At 46.7% G+C, this 17,932-nt stretch overlaps 1 protein-coding gene across 2 annotated transcripts in view; it reads left to right on the forward strand.

The window, feature by feature from the left end:
* Positions 1 to 17,932, forward strand: part of LOC139750419 (uncharacterized) — a 263,814-nt gene that overhangs the window by 153,315 nt on the left and 92,567 nt on the right. For both annotated transcript variants that reach the window (XM_071665196.1, XM_071665197.1), the window contains exon 2: positions 6,105 to 7,042. In XM_071665196.1, coding sequence (XP_071521297.1) covers positions 6,545 to 7,042 — 498 coding nt within the window. In that variant the 5' untranslated portion in view covers positions 6,105 to 6,544. The remainder of the gene's footprint in view (positions 1 to 6,104; positions 7,043 to 17,932) is intronic.

Below are 17,932 nucleotides of genomic sequence, written 5' to 3' on the forward strand. Positions count from 1 at the left end.
CACCCACGGTAAAAGTGCATGACTCACGGCCGTGTGGTCCCGGGGACCCAGACAGCCACCGCGTGATAGGTCAGACGTCTCGAAGCTCACTGACGCCACGCTATCTCGTGCCTGCATTCACCACACTGCCTCCCTCTCCTCACTACTCCCTCCTCAACACAGCTCAGCTGAACCCTCCCTCTCCCACCCCCTTTTAACAAATGAGGGTACAGTAACGCTACTAGACTGAACCTATAGTTTATATATCTAAATAATAACACCCTAATGAATATGTATATGTGTGTATGGACCTTTATCGGTGTATATGAATATCATATAAACCTCTCAGAGCCTCCTTTATGGAGGTCATGCAGCTGCTAGACTCCATGCCACGTCGAGGTGAGACAAGTCGTCAGTGAGACTGTGCTCATCTACTGTCCACCGTGGATGGCATGGCCTCGCGGGAGGCGACTTGTGGCTCGGAGTGCCACCACTCGTAGGTGGAGTCCGGTAACGCTGGTGTTTGTCTTTTCATGTGGGGACTGATGTGGCACGGCGGCATATTGCCCCTGGCGATCTCGGGTTGAAGTGAAATGAGTGAATGTAAGAATGTAGAAAATAAATCAAGGCTCCTAACGTATTTGTAAACGTGGCTTTTAAGTCAGAAAGGGTACATGAAGAGGGGAAGAAGAAGGGGGTAAGACAACCCCACAATTTAACTGTTCGAGGGACGAAAGGGCCACCATAACGGTCTATCCTCGAGGGGTTGGTCTCGGCACAGAAATTGTGGGAAGCAGCAGCAGCAGCAGCCAGACGTACGCCTCGGGTCGAGGCCTCTTGGCAGTAGGGACACATGGAGACGAGGCCAGAGGGTAAAATGACACTTCCACAACTGGGAGACGGCGTACAGAAAGGGATGGCTGGAGAGAGGTGATGCCAGGAGAATTGATGAGACGCGGGGGATTCTGATTCCACTCTGGTTAATTGAGAGGTGGAGTGAGGAGGAGGAGGAGCTACCCTAAATGTGTGAGAAGTTTTCCGTACGAGGGCGAACAAAGCCTTTGTAGACGTGGAGCAGCTGCTCACAAGAGGAATGATTAATGCAGCCAACACAACACCACTCCCAGGTTTTGAGAGGCAGACTTTGTGATGTTCGTGTGGGATTTCCACGACAGAGTCGACTATATGGTTATGCTCGACATGTTTATGTTAGTACAGGGGGATGAATAATGGCGTTTCAGAATTGGAAGAGAAGGGTAACGGTTGACACAAAAGTATGGGGAGAAATTGCGTCGTAGTAATATTGTTTTTCACCAAGTTGAAATAAGGAGTTAACTCATTTAGGTTCGTGAGTCTGAAGCAGTGAACCATCTGTTCGGGGTGTGGGTCGTTCTCCCCTACCTGGCCGTGTGGACTGGGAGAGAGAGTGGACTGTTTACAAAGCCCAGGGGAAGGATGTATGTGTTATGGATTCATACTTATCAGACACCAGGAATAATGGGTACTAGGGGCTGCTTGTACAAGGGAGAGCGTATACCAGGACAACTTATATTAGGGACAATGTTCATCAGGAACATAGCGAACTATCGACGGCAGAAAGCCACAAACCAACCACATCCCCAGACAAGAAACTCATGAAAGACCTACAAAAATGCCATTTGAAACAGCTGCCGACTCTCTTCCCTTGCCATTCACTTCCACTGGTAAGTGTGTGGGAGGAAAGCTGCTTGAAGCAGTGAGGTATCAAGAGTGTGTGTGTGTGTGTGTGTGTGTGTGTGTGTGTGTGGGCAGAGAGGAGGGTGAGTTGTGCCAGGTGAAGAAATGATAAGGTACGAGAGAAGTGTGGTAGTAAGAGGGAAATGTATAAGAGAGGTGTAGAGGGTGAGCCGAAATGGTTTGGACATATGGAGAGGAAGAGTGAAGAGAGGTTGATTAAGAGGATATGCACGTCAGAGAAGGAGGGAACAAGGAAAAGGGGAAAGCCATGTAGAAGGTGAGAGGGTGGAGCGAAAGATGCTTTGAGTGGTCGGGGACTGAACATACAGTAGGGAGTGTGGCAAGCAAGGGTCACGGGGACTTAGAAAGATGTGGTATACAGGGAACGACGTGCTGCCAGTGGACTGACGCAGGGGATATGGAGCGGTTGGGGAAACTATGGAAAGGTCTGTGGGGTCTGGAGGTGGGTAGTGGGGCTGTGGTCCCAGTGCTTTATACCCGTGTAACCTTAAGGAGGCAGTGTTCGGTTTTCGTATATATATATATATATATATATATATATATATATATATATATATATATATATATATATATTATATATATATATATATATATATATATATATATATATATATATATAGATAGATAGATAGATAGATAGATATGGATAGAAGGCTATATCTATGTCGATATCCCTTTTTCTGAAAAGGGGCATTTCATCTCATATCATATGCATATCCGCTTGGGCGATAGCAATATTTCTCCGGAGAGGCGGCTATCCAGCGAGACTTCCATCCTCAGGAGCCAAAGCATCCACAGGTGTTCTGGATATTGGTATATCTTCCATCCAGTAAAGGCCAGTCACACGAGAGCGGATATACGTCAGCAGTGGGAGGCTCTGGGAGCTCTCTGTTGCCACTGGGGCAGTATGTTCAGTGGGATGGCAAAAAGAATAAAGTTTCACAATAGTCTACAAAATCACCCTCAAAGTACCACGACTTGTAACGCAATATTCCGTGGAGGAAAATGGTTTTAAGGGTGTTGGATACCGCTCAGTAGTACCTACTCCTTATCTTTTGATGTCTTTTTGTCACATTTGATGCTTCGTTGTTTTTCCCCGTCTTAGCGACCTGGCAACAAGAATAGACGAAGAAATGACACTCATATGCATACACCCACTGTCTTGTTGTCGTATATAATGCACCGAAACTATAGCTCCCTATCTACAGCCCAGCCTCCACAGACCTTACCACGGTTTTCCCTGATCGCTTCAAATGTTCTGTTTCGGCCCATTGACAGGACGTCGCTCCCTGTATACCACATCGGTCCAGTTTGCTCTTTCCTATGCACGCCTTACACCCTCCTGCATGTCTGTACTTCAGTGACTCAGGTAAATCTTTCACATCCAGTCCTCATTCTTCTTTTCCCCCCTTGTACCCTTCACCTCTGGCGAAGACATCCTCTTAATCAGTCACTTTACATTCTTCTCCTCTATACGTCCAAACCGTCTGAGCACAACCTACTCAGGTCGCCCAGTGCTCCTCATACTGCCAATATCACTCCTTATCCAACCAATGCTCCCCACACCATCCATTGTTCTCAGGCATTTCCCTTCCAACACATTCCCCTTCCTCCATATTGTTGCATCTAGGCTAACCCACACATCAAGTCCACGCTGCTCAGAGGCACTACAGTCACCCATCTCTTGTAACCTACTTCCATTTTCACCCACATGAGTCAGGAGCTTGCATCTCTACACCCGTTTATATATTCCCACGACTGAGCCATTCCTTTGCTCTCACCCTCTCACTAACTTATGACTTAACCGCTTAAGACATTCCCAAGCCATTCTTCCCCCTTCCCCTTCAGCTTTGCTTCACTTAGAGACAGAACATCAAGGTTCTTCTCCTCAAACATACTACTTATCTTTCCCTTCTTCTTATCCTAGTTATATCCACACACATTCAGACACCCGAGCCTGAGCCTTCGAGAAGGATGAGCACTCCTCGCTTGGCTCCTCCTTCTGTTCCATCTTCTAGAAATAGTGGAATAAGGACGGAAGCCTCTCATATGTTACCAAGATGTGTCTTTGTCGCCTGCCTCACCAATCCATCACATTTTCCTGATCAGCCAAACTTTCATACACTTTTTTTTGCAGCGACTCAGCAAACATCAAAGAAAAAAATCCAATCAACATAATTCCATTGACCTAGAAAATGGAGTCCACACAATTACTTTAAGAGGAAAAGTCTGATTCATACCATCCCTTCGAGAGGGAAAGACTATATCTACACTTTTCCTTCGCAAGGGAAAAAATATCTCATGTACACAATCCCTTCGAAAGAAAAAAAAAAAATCTGATTCACAGAATTTTCTCAATTGCTGAATCGGCAAAGATCGAATCTATATATTCCCATCATTCAACAGAATCTCTTTCTTCACTTCTTTCTTTGTTCCTTGAGGTCCCCACACTCTACAGATCGTAAGTCAGCTCCCTCTGTGCGATCAGGATGCAGACTAGAAACTTCGAAGTCTCATCCTTCAGTCTTACGAGGCCAATCTTTATACAGTGCGACACAGACGTCGTCCTTGAAGTCTAAGCTAGTCTTTATACAATGCGACACAGACGTCGTCCTTGAAGTCTAAGCTAGTCTTTATACAATGCGACACAGACGTCGTCCTTGAAGTCTAAGCTAGTCTTTATACAATGCGACACAGAAGTCGTCCTTGAAGTCTAAGCTAGTCTTTATACAGTGCGACACAGACCTCGTCCTTGAAGTCTAGGCCAGTCTTCATACAATGCGACACAGACGTCGTCCTTGAAGTCTAGGCCAGTCTTTATACAATGAGACACAGACGTCGTCCTTGAAGTCTAGGCCAGTCTTCATACAATGCGACACAGACGTCGGCCTTGAAGTCTAGGCCAGTCTTCATACAATGAGACACAGAAGTCTTCCTTGAAGTCTAAGCTAGTCTTCATACAATGAGACACAGAAGTCGTCCTTGAAGTCTAGGCCAGTCTTTATATAATGAGACACAGACGTCGTCCTTGAAGTCCCGTGACTCGCTGTTTTCCCTCTGGCCTGCAAAGGCGTCCCCATGAATTTATCTTATCACTATCTCACACAATATTTATTACGCCTTTGGTATCTCTCTTTAATCATGTAGGTCTTTTGTCCAATCTTTTGGCATTTATCTCTTCAGTATCCATCTGTCTCGGATATCTTTCCTTCCTTAAACAAATATTTCTGTTCCACCGAAGCCTCTGAGACTCATTTGTTATTCTTTCATATTTTTTCACGATTTATTGGGTCATATTTTTCTGGGATATTCTTCATTCGTTATTTTTCACTGTATTTCTTGACCCTGTTTTTGTAACCCTTATTTCTTGACCTTGTTTTTGTAGCCCTTATTTCTTGACCTTGTTTTTGTAACCCTTATTTCTTGACCTTGTTTTTGTAACCCTTATTTCTTGACCTTGTTTTTGTAACCCTTATTTCTTGACCTTGTTTTTGTAACCCTTATTTCTTGACTTTGTTTTTGAAACCCTTATTTCTTGACCTTGTTTTTGTAACCCTTATTTCTTGATCTTGTTTTTGTAACCCTTATTTCTTGACCTTGTTTTTGTAACCCTTATTTCTTGACCCCTGTTTTTGTAACCATTATTTCTTGACCCTATTTTTGTAACCATTATTTCTTGATCCTGCTTTTGTAACCATCGTATTCAAAATGATGTTATCATTAGATAGTTTTCAGCCTTCTAAATGTGACATACTTTTCCATCCTCCTAATAGAATGTGCCTCATCCAACTCCCTTATTGTTAAAGATGTCTAAGTCTGCCACGGTAGTTAACCAGACCTTGTTGACCCCAATGACGTGCAGGTGAGTCTAGGTCACAGCCGCTGATAAGGGATGTTTCCAGGAGACTCGTCCTCACACGACCAGAGAACTCGGTTAGCTGTCAATGTCTGTACGGAAGTGACCGTCTGGCTTAGAACTGAAAGGTTCACATGTTGGCCATCTGTGTGGTATAAAAGGTGGTGCCCCTCGGGTGATCAGGACGTATGATTAAGAGTCCCACACACACACACACACACACACACACACACCCACACACCCACACCCACACACACACACCCACACACCCACACACACACAGACCTCCTTGTCCTTTGCTCTAGATTCCCCAGGGTGTTTATGTCAGATGCAATACCAATGGCTTTCCTCGGGACTGGTACTTTACTCCTGACGACCTAACATTCATACATACCATTTTTCAGATGTTTTCTGCCTTCGTGTGATCTGATACAAGCCCTGGGGTATCACTGGTATTATATATCTACACATGTAATGCTGGGCAGTGTTTGAGTCGGGGTATAGATGATAAACCGTCTACTTTCTCTTGCAGACCTGGGTCGACAGTGGCATCCACCGAGACGAGATGGTTCAGATGGTGTACAGCTAACTGTTGAACAGCACAGGTGGTAGAGAGACGCCAGCTGAGGGCAAATCATCACCCCCCCCCTCCCCAACGGCACCAGCTGTCACGCCAGCAGTTCGCTTTCCTACGGAGATCATCAGAGAGACTTGAGAGTTCATTAGATATACACGTTGATACATAGAAACGCACTGGACATACAACGGCTGCTGAGGACAGTGAGAGAAATTCCTCAATGCACGTATTGTCAGGGAGCTGGACTGGCATGGTGGAGTGATGTGAAGGCAGCGAGGAACCGAGTGAAGTGTGGAGTGGTCGAGGGTGCTCTCACTCACCCCATGGACCAGGGAGTGCCACCAGCCTCCTCCCTCACCGTGCCGCCGGCCTTGTTGCTCTAGTTCCCAGGGACGATGGTCTCCAGTGCCCCCTACAACGCCGCCCTTTTTCCCGCCCTGCTCCTGCAACTGCTGCTGCTGGGACTCGAGACGGACGCAGCCCTTCCAGAAGGTAGCCAGGGCCAAGGGCGTATTATCCCTCCGTTCTCTCCCTCCTTGGAGCTAGCTCGTTCCCTCGGGTCCTCTCCCGTGACGCCCCAGGGTAAGGAGAACCCAAACGTAAGGGCCGCCGCCACCAGACTAAACAAAGCCCTGGGCGAGGAGCAGTTCTCGGGCTACACCCACAGGATACCCGGCAGCTCAGTTAGCCAAGAGACATACGAGAGAGGAGCGACGTACGACAGAAGCCATGACATGACGGTCGACGAGGACGCGGACGAGGTGCTTTCCCTGGGCGACCTTCCCTTAGGGGAGGAGGAAGACGCGGTTGGGGCGTGTCCCCCTCGCCTCCCGTTGGACCACATCATCTGGCGCAGGAGCAGCCGAGTTGTGAGGGCAACGCTACCTCACCAGGTCAGTCGAAGTCCTTGTCACTGTCTCCTTCCTATGTCACAGTTGATAGACGTAACAGCGTAACGCTGACAGTGACGTTGTGTCACGGCGTTGTAGGTCTGTTGTGTCACGGGGTTGTAGGTTTACAGGCATCATAAGGCTGGTCAGGTGTGAGGCAAGACCTACCGTGTGTGGATGAACAGCCAGCACGACGCGCTGAAGGTCTAGAAGGAAAGGGATGGTGTTTTGTGAGCATGGTTGATGACCGTTGCCTCTCTCATGATGATCTTCTGTCTCTCCCCACAAACTAGTACCCCACCCTAGGTCCTCTCTCTCTCTCTCTCTCTCTCTCTCTCTCTCTCTCTCTCTACTCACAAACCATTGCCTTCATTCGCTTCTATCTTTACCAGCTTCTGTCATCTCTCCGTTCCTCTTCCTCCTATCTTCTAAGCCCTGTCTATCGTGAACTCCTCCCCTTTCTAAACACTCATTAATCTACAACGAAGACAAGACAAAGGTTTGGTCCTGATGCATATTTACATCCACTGTAAACAAAAAAGAAAAAGCAAGTCTGTATAAATAACTCGTGCGATGCTCGGTTCTAAGCTGTAAATGATGTAAGGTTGCCAGAGAGAGAGACTCCCCTCCTCCTTGAGGCTGTACAGCTCCCGGAATACCCGCTGACGTATCCACAACCTCACCAGAGATCAATAACCTTTAATCAGCTGTATATAGTCGGCCACAATACCCCACTCCCCCCTTCCCGCTACCACTTGTATGATAACCCACCTCAGTACTGCCGCTGACGTCAGGGCCCTGACGCAAGACGACTGACATTGCCAACCATGATGTCTGGTCTAGGATCATCGCCTGGGGGCTGACACCGCCTCCAGCGTCAGCTACAGGGGCTGACATCGCCGCTCGCGCCGTCTACCGAAGGGAATTAGGCGAAGGATTGTGCGAGGTAGTTTTGATGAGTAGATGTCCTACAGAGGAGACCGAGGATTACCGTGCTCCTTCAGGGGAACCACATACTGTCTGTCCTTAATGCTGAATGAAGGAGTTGGGTTAAATCTATCATCAGATTAACATAAAGGACGTCTACAAACTACAGCTGGTTAAATCCATCATTAGATTAACATCACGTACGTCTACAAAGTACAGCTGGTTAAATCCATCATTAGATTAACATCACGTACGTCTACAAAGTACAGCTGGTTAAATCCATCATCAGATTAACATCACGAACGTTCAAGTACAGCTGGTTAAATCCATCATCAGATTAACATCACGAACGTCTACAAAGTACAGCTGGCTAAATCCATCATTAGATTAACATCACGAACGTCTACAAAGTACAGTGGGGTAAAAACATCATTAAATCAATATCAAGGACGTCTACAGCGTACATTACCTTACGTACGTCAAAGACCAGAGTGGAGTAGGGGAGTTGAAACACGGTAGATAGTAAATAAGCAAAGATTTACTGGCCTAAGAGAGACAACAACAACATAGAAAGCAACAACTCAAGGACAGAATGGATGGCGACGGATCCACTTCCCAGGAAAATGGAAGAATGGCAACAGAGCCTGGAAAGATTTGGTTATTGGTATGACAGGAGGATAAAGATGGCCATGAGGGCGGTGGAGGTGGCAGACGCGAGATGAATTGTGGATGCGACACAGGAGGAGTTATGGATAGAAGATACAGGTGCTGAAAATCAAGAGAACTTTAAACAAAAGGTGGGATCGAGTCCTGTAATCAGAAACCTTTAGACATCTGATCAGTTTATGTATATTGGAGAGAGAGAGAGAGAGAGAGAGAGAGAGAGAGGAGTAGATTTTGAAATAAGAGGATTGTAAGTATACCAAGGAGCTGGACCGGAGGAGGTGTTTGTAAATGTTTGATGTGAACTCGGACTTGTGTGTCCGCCTGAGGGTTGCCTGGGGATGAAGAGCAGGTCATGCTGAGGGAAGCACAACTGGTGAGTGAGCCAGCGGGAGGAGTGGCGTTGAGTGTGCGTCATGTGTAGCATGAGACATAGTTCCGGTACAAGGTCCTAGTGTGGCAGAGAGGACCCATGAGGGGCAAAGAGGGTCCAGCTGTGGTAAAGCAGGGATATGTGAGGCAAAGAAGGTTCACATGTAGCAAAGATAGCGCACGTCATGTAAATAAAGCACACGTGCGGCAGAGAATGCCCATGTGGAGCACAGAGGACCCACGTATGACCAATGACGCCCTTGCGTGACAAAGAAGAATGATGTGAAGTATAGGGGGCCCATGTCTGGCAAAGCGAGTCTACGCGAGGCATAGAGGGCTAGTACGGGGACAAAGATACCTGAGCTGTAGTACAGTGAAGCCATGTGTGTGTCAATGAGGCTTCAGCTGTAGCACAGTGGGGCCATGTGTGTCAAAGAGAGCTCGAGTGCGAGATTGTGAAGGAAGAGAGAGAGCCGAGACAGAGGCAAGAGCATGAGGGCGGTGAGGCTGGGGGAGGTCGCTAGGGTTGAAGGTTCAGGTGTGGGTGGCGAGGCACAGGACCTGTCGGAGCAGGGAAGGGCCGAGTCAGAGTGCCGGAGGCGGGGGATTTACGGCCTTAGGGAAGATGAGAGGAGAGGTGGACGGAGCGAGAGTGAGGGAGGGAGGGAAGGGGGGGAAGATAGAGTGAAAAATTCACGAGCAGGAGAGTCAACAGGGAAGGAAGGGAGGACTGGTGGACCCAGGCTCCTGAGGGGGCGCATGAAGAATGATGGAAATGAGAAGTGAGAAAGAATGTGAGTTGACAATTCTTAATTAGTGAGGAGTGATGAGGTATGAGATGAGGAATGATTATGGAGGATCTGCACGGGAGGAGGGGGTCAACGACGACGGAGATGCGAGGTCAAGATCTGTTCGACTCGGTGGAGTGGGAGCTGCAGGTCAAGACGTGGACGATCAGGATGGAGTGGAGGAGGAGGAAGGAGGAGACGGGTGATGGAGGAGGGAGATGGAGGGAGGGAGAAATAGCTAGTGATGGAGATGGAGAGAAGACTAATGATGGAGGGTGAAGGAGGAGGAGGGAGAGAAGAGTGGTGATGGGGTGGACGAAGGAGCGCTGACCGGTGATGGAGGCTGGAGGAAGAAGGAGGAGGGAAGAATTCCTGAAGGATACCATGTGGAAAATCCAGCGCGTCCCGGGGATTACCAGCGGCAGAGGATGAGACTGGAAGGATATGACGGCTGTATTGGCCAGTGTGGCGAGGGGTCTGCCTGTGGGGGAGGGTGCTGTGGCTGGGGTCTGGCTGTGGGGGAGGGTGCTGTGGCTGGGGTCTGGCTTTGGGGAAAGGTGCTGTGGCTGGGGTCTGGCTGTGGGGAAAGGTGCTCTGGCTGGGGTCTGGTTGTGGGGGAGGATGCTGTGGCTGGGGTCTGGCTGCGAGTCACTGGTAGAGGGTGGGGGGTGTTATCTTAAACTATGCTGTGAGCCAAAGGGGGGTGTTATCTTGGGCTATCAGCTGATGATAACGATGGAAAGACTATCTATCTCGAAATACTAATGGATGGTCGACGTGGCCCAGTTATCCTTGGCTTTAGCAAGAATACGGAAAGGGGTTAATGATGTGGAGTTATCTTGGACCAGAGGAATGGAACGGGGGGGAATCATCTTGATTATTTGCCTACACCTCTATCCTCGTCCCCCAACTCCCCCACCCCGGACTCAACTCCCACCTTTGACACCCCTCTCCGGCCGACCCCCTCCTCAACCAACACCCACCCTCCTCACACACACACACACACACACACACACACACACACACACACACACACACACCACCCCCCACCTCCTCACACACACACATACCACCCCCCACCTCCTCACACACACACACACACACACCACCCCCCACCTCCTCACACACACACACACACACACACACACACACACATACCACCCCCCACCTCCTCACACACACACGTCGTCGCTCCGTCGAAATTCATTTGCTCTCATAAAAGCCTCTGAGTGATGCACAGTCAGCAATAGGCTCTCTCTCTCTCTCTCTCTCTCTCTCTCTCTCTCTCTCTCTCTCTCTCTCTCTCTCTCTCTCTCTCTCTCGTATGGAAACAGTCAGTGTCCGAGGACGCAGCCCGTCCATTAACATGAGACGAAAAAGCCGACCATTTATCTAAAAAAAAAGAATGTAATGATAAACATAACCAAACACAAAAAGAAGGAAATGGCATGTAAGAGATTCCAGGTTGACTGATGTGGCGACGCTCACAACCTCAGGATACTCTGATACAACCTAGCTATCACTAACACTCACAACATACTCTATTACAACATGCAGATAAGGCAATATTCGAATACTCCAACAGAGCTTACGCAGGAGAGACGTGTCACTTCTGGAATAAACAGCTCCGAAAGAGAACCAACAAATTAGTTTGTATATGAAAGATGGCTGGACGAGAGAGAATTAATTATGGAAATGAAGCTTGAGTGTTAGCTTGGAGCTTGGTAAGTAGAGGAGATTTGATTACTAAATGAAAGCCAGGAAAGAAAAGCTTGAAGAGCGACCCAGAGTGACTCACTCCTGATGATGTAATTACACGAAAGCGTTTGACACTTTCTATTTTCCATTTTTCTTTGGGTTTTCCTTATATATATATATATATATATATATATATATATATATATATATATATATATATATATATATATATATATATATATATATATATATAGATAGATAGATAGATATGTATAACATTGGCAGTGTAGCAGAGACTAATTTAGTAAGAGATAGACAGTTCCTAATGTGTGTTCCATTTCCTTCTTTCCTGTACATTTCCACGTTTCCTTTACTTCAGCAATGCATGGCTTATCTTCCGTTTTTCTCTCCTGGTGGAGTGAGAGGTGGGTGAGGCGTGAGGGCAACACTGGGGGGAGAGAGGAGGGTTGGGAATGAGAGACATATTGCTCTTCTATCCTAACTTTATCCCTGCAGATGTCTGTGCTCTTGTTTGATTCTAAAAAGATAAAAAAAAAAAAAAAGCACATAACAAAGTTATGTGCCAGAGGACTTTCATCTGTTCTGGATATGTAGTTTCTCTCTCTCTCTCTCTCTCTCTCTCTCTCTCTCTCTCTCTCTCTCTCTCTCTCTCTCTCTCTCTCTATCAATCTATCTATCTATCTATCTATCTATCTATCTATGTATCTCTCTATCTCCTTCTCCTCATCATCATCATATTCTTCTTATTTCTATTCTTCTTTTTCTTCTTCTTTTTCTTTTTCTTCATCTTTCTTCTTTCTACCCTTCATCTCTTTCTCTGAATATCTCTATCTGTCTCATGCACATTTAACCCCATATCTTTATGTTAAATCATGTAACCAAGCATTTTAACCCCTATCAACATGAACGGGACACAGTTAACTCACATATAAACAATCAATGTTTAATGAACATCACGAGAGACTGTAAACATAAGGATAAACTGAATGGTTAGCAAAAAAATATAAACGACTTGATCCTGTTTCTCACACAGCACTTTGGCATTCATGGCTTCTTCGTCACAAATACGAAGGAATACAAATGAAATCCAAGCACCAACAGACCATCTAAGAGTCTCTTGTAACTGTGTGTGATAGTGGAAGAGAACAGAATAGCACAGAGATATTCATAAGGGAAAAATAAAAGAAAGAATACTACAAATTCTTCCCGTTACCATATTTATATCGGCTGCTAGATCGCCTGACTCATAGGATCACCAGTAGGGGGAGAGTGATATAGAGGATCGAACAGCGGTACGAGGTGGTGTGGAAATCTCTTGTGATGGATGGCACAGACAGGCAAAGGGGAGGAGGAGAAGATAGTGCCGGGTGTTCCTATCATCGATCCACCATTGATGGAGCTCAGTGAACTATGGTCGACATCCCCAGGTTGTTTGGTGGGTGTCAGCGCCCCTTTCGTCCACTCTCTGATGATGGGGTGGCCAGTTGGGAAAAGGCCCTGGGAAAAAAAAATGCACCATGTCCTCCTATGTATATTTTGCCAACAATCTGTTCATGTAGGGGGAGAGATGTAGTATAAGTTATATGGATACTTTGCTTTGCGTCACCTCCCATGGATACTATGTATGGTGGTTGTGACTGTGGGGGGAGACGTGGTGTAAGTCTTATGGATACTTTTGTTGTGGGAGAGACGTGGTATATCCTATGGAGGTTGTTGGTTGTAGGAGAGACGTGGTATATCCTATGGAGGTTGTAGGTTGTAGGAGAGACGTGTTATATCCTATGGAGGTTGTAGGTTGTAGGAGAGACGTGGTATATCCTATGGAGGTTGTAGGTTGTAGAAGGGACGTGTTATATCCTATGGAGGTTGTTGGTTGTAGGAGAGACGTGGTATATCCTATAGATACTTTGTCTGGGTGTTATTGCCTGAGGAGAGATTATGTTATGAATATTTGGCGTGGAAGTTGTTCATATGGGAGAGACATCGCGTCATTCTTCTACATACTTTGAATGGAAGTTATTACTTCTCGGGTTCGACCCCTGGCTATACCGAAGAAAGTAAGCGGAGACCGTAGCCACAAAACACCATGGACGGGTTCGAACCCTATCTCTCTAATGGACCGTTGGCTGTGGTTCAGAATTCCTTTCCTCCCTACCGTGAGCCAGAGGGTGGGCGGCCTGTTTCACCCTCTACCCGACACACTCTGGGCCAGAGGGTGAGACAGGCCGCCCACACTCCGGTCCACACAATGTGCGTGTGGGCAGGAATCCTCAACTGCAGCAGCAGACCATGAGGAGAGATAGGCTTTATCCCATCAATGGTTCAGAGGTTACGCTCTTCGCCAACAGTTCCCGGTAACCCGGGTTCGACTTTTGCCATGCCATGTTCAATAGTATATATATATATATATATATATATATATATGTTTTGGACAATCACTTGCTTACCAAATGGCGTCCTAGCTTCGTCTCTTCGATGTATATCAACTGACTGTTATATTTCTCTCTTGTGTCTCCCCTGATGATGTGATTATTACACGAAAGTGCACTTGGGAACTTTTCGTGTTTCATTTTCCCCGTGGATTCACAGGAATATCTTGATCACGCGCAAAATTGTGATCCTTTCCAATATATATATATATATATATATATATATATATATATATATATATATATATATATATATATATATATATATATCAGTCCCTCAGCCCATCACACATTTCCTGTGGGCTGACCTCTGCTATTACGGTCCACGCTCGTTGACTCTCTGATTAACCTAACATCAAAGTGTTGGCGGCTTCGTGGAGCAGACATTTACGCCAGGTGTACAATGAAACTGCCACACACCACACCTTCCATTATGAGCACTCCACACGCTCTCACTTTCATAGGATATATAATATATATATATATATATATATATATATATATATATATATATATATATATATATATATATATATATATATATATCTCTTTCATACTATTCGCCATTTCCTGCTTAGCGAGGTAGCGTTAAGAACAGAGGACTGAGCCTTTGAGGGATTATCCTCACCTGGCCCCCTTCTCTGTTCCTTCTTTTGGAAAATTAAAAAAAAATGAGAGGGGAGGATTTCCAGCCCCCCGCTCTCTTCCCTTTTAGTCGCCTTCTACGACACGCAGGGAATACGTGGGAAATATACTGTCTCCCCTATCCCCAGGGATATATATATATATATATATATATATATAGAGAGAGAGAGAGAGAGAGAGAGAGATTGTTAACCACAACATGCAGGACGCAGCGGAACACTAAGCCACCTCATATTCTCACACATCCCTCCCTAACCCTCCCTCACCATTAACCATATCCTTTTTACCCCCACCTCGACAACACCACCATCGGACCCCAGGATAACCATTGGTCATACAGGCCTTAACGACTCGATCACGCCCTTCCATGACGATGCCCAGGGGACAAAACTAGGTGGGGATATTAACCGTGTGTCGTCATCATCACCCACCCTCCTCCTGTACTTAAAAACACAAGCTGTTAAAATCTAAATCACTCTACTTCATCACCAGATTGCTATTAGGATGATTTACCTGCCCCTCCCCCCCCCAATTGCACCTCTCTGCCCCTGGTGCCATAAAGATGGTGATGAGGGACCCCCACTCATAATTATTCACCTCTGGTATAGACCACAGGCCTGGGATATAAGCCCCTGTTGCATGATGTGGGGGATGTGTGGTGGAGGAAATGAGCCCATAGTAAATATGGATGGCGTGCCATACCCAGACACACAGCAGGTGTTTTCTCTACAGTAACGGTAACACGACATGTGAGTAATTTGGTAATTATCTGGACATTTAAGTACCATTAATGACCCTTCGGGTCGAAGGGAAGTACCACCGACAATGATTTTCGAACCATGTAACTGCCAGTAATTATGATGTAGTTGGGGGCACACACCCAATCACCATCCCCTGATTTTATTGGTTCCACCACAAAACTTAGTGATTATGACGCCATGGGACACCAGGTTTGGGATAATAGTGTGCCATGGGGGAGTCCCAATGACTGGCAGAGTATTGGAAGGGGTCAGTCGTGACTTTGGGAGACCTGGGAGTCCCAGTAATGACTGTGGGATATTAGAAGTCCCAATAATGGTTAGTTGAAAATGTCAGTGGGACTATGAGAGTCCCAGTAATGACCATGGGACTATGAGAGTCCCAGTAATGACCATGGGACTATGAGAGTCCCAGTAATGACCGTAGGGACCATTGGAGTCCCAGTAATGACCTTGGGACCATTGAAGTCCCAGTAATGGTTAGTAGGGACAATGACCGTGGGACATTGGGACTTCCAGTAATGACTGTGGGACACTGGAAGTCCCAGTATTGGTTAGTGGACCGATGGGCCACAGCATCCAAGGAAAGATTTACCCTGTTCCCTCAAAAAAAAAAATACAACCAAAATACAACCTACAGTTGTAGAGTGAAGAAGAAGAGAGGCATTTTGAAAGGCCTTCGCCAGAGTACGTGAGGGAGGGAGGTAGAGAAGATAACCCAGGCCGTGGCCATTTTCGTAGACTGAAATGGCCTTTTAGAAGCCCTTTTTTTTTGGGGGTCCATTTTCCTTCATTCCTTTGGACTGCCTCACTTGTCTTTAAGCAGGCTGTTCCTGGATGTATGCGGTACGTCACTGAGTCTCTTTCTTCCCCCCCGCGCCATTCTACGCTGGTTGATGGGATTTGTAGGAAGGGCGTGGGAGGGGGAGATATGGGCGGTGTGGGGGGGGGGGGGCAGCATCTATAGTGGGGATGAGAGAGAGAGAGAGAGAGGTCAGTGAGTTAAGGTTCGATGGAGGAAATGGTCGTTTATGCACACCCGAGAATTCCAAAATTTTTGCTCTGGCGCGTCGAGATCTGTTTTTTCTTCTTTCTTTTACACCAGAGTTAAGTCGAGTGCCCGGGAGGCTTCGTGATATATTTTGGCTATTCATTAGCGGAGATTATGGCCTGGCAACGGCTTTCCCCTGCACCGCCAGCTGTATGGTGCAGGAGCGCCGGCGGGAGGACCTCCGTCTCACGGGAGGGGGGGGATATTTTGAGGTGAGGTTATGTACGCTAGCAATAAAGCGGATAATGGACGCTGGTGTAGCGAGGATTAAGAGAAGCCTTGTGGAGCAAGGGAGGAGGAACAGGGGGGCGGCGAGAGACAGGGTTTATGAGGGATGAGAGTTACTGCGAGGACGTAGGAGAGAGAGAGAGAAGTGTGCTTCATGAGGAGGGTTTTGTGAGGCACAGATGCATTCTTGTGAGGAAGAGAGAACGTGTTTGTGAAGGCTGCGAGGTGCTAATAAGGAGTAAGCATCGCCTGTTACGTAGGAAAATGGTTTTGCTTTGCTTTTCGGAGCGCAGAGACCTCTGGATTATGATCGTGGTGGTGTGTATATGCCAGTGGAAGGGTGAGGGATGTAGGAGATGATTGAGGAACAGCTTACTCCTGGAGGAGGTGAGGGGTGTGTGTGGGTGTGTGGGTCTGTCTGTGTTGGGAAGAAAAGATCTGGGTGTGTGTAAATGAGTTAAGTTCGAGTGTTTGGGTAGGGAGGTGAGCAGAAGGCCTCTGTGTTTCTGAGGGTAGGGAAAGGTGCGTGTCTGGTGTGAGAGGTGAGTGCGTCGAGCTTGGATGGGTAGAGTGCGTGTTTGTGAAGTAGGAGAAGAGTGTGAGGGTTAGAGGAGGGGGGAAAAGAATAAAGCGCTATGTTTCTTTACTCCGTATGGAAACGGGAATGAAAGTTACTTGCATATGAGGCAGGAATCTCGCCTATGCATATGAATAGGAGCGTTCGTTAAAAGGGAGCGAGAGAGAGAGAGAGAGAGAGAGAGAGAGAGAGAGAGAGAGAGAGAGAGAGAGAGAGAGAGAGAGAGAGAGAGAGGTGCTGTGTTTGCACTGAAAGCGGAGGGAGTGTATCTGTGTGAGGGAGGGAGGTAAAATCCCTATATAGCTGATAGGAGGAACGTGTTCACCTGCAACACGAGGGATTTGCTTTGTGTTTGGACTGGATCGCAGGTGTCGATGTGAAGTCCATTCAAATATCCAGTATTCTAAAACCTATTCGTGATTATCAGGTTCACTGAATTGTCAACAGTGTAATGATTATAATTGGGGGAAGGTGCAGCGTTTAAATGATGCGTTGTGAATAGCGTTATTATATGGAATAGACTAGTTGGTAGTCTGTAAACATCTGTGAACAGCTGAATAGGGATGCGTCTACTTAGACGAGAGCTGCAGCCGATGTGGTACGAGCAAACTCATGGCCCTAGTTGTGGCAGTGTCGACTGAAGGGTGGAGTAAAGACCAGCGAAGAAGAAGAAGAAGAAGAAGAAGAAGAAGAAGAAGAAGAAGAAGAAGAAGAAGAGAGAAGAGGAAGAAGGAAA

Source organism: Panulirus ornatus, chromosome 9, assembly GCF_036320965.1.
Source record: "Panulirus ornatus isolate Po-2019 chromosome 9, ASM3632096v1, whole genome shotgun sequence".
NCBI lineage: Eukaryota > Metazoa > Arthropoda > Malacostraca > Decapoda > Palinuridae > Panulirus > Panulirus ornatus.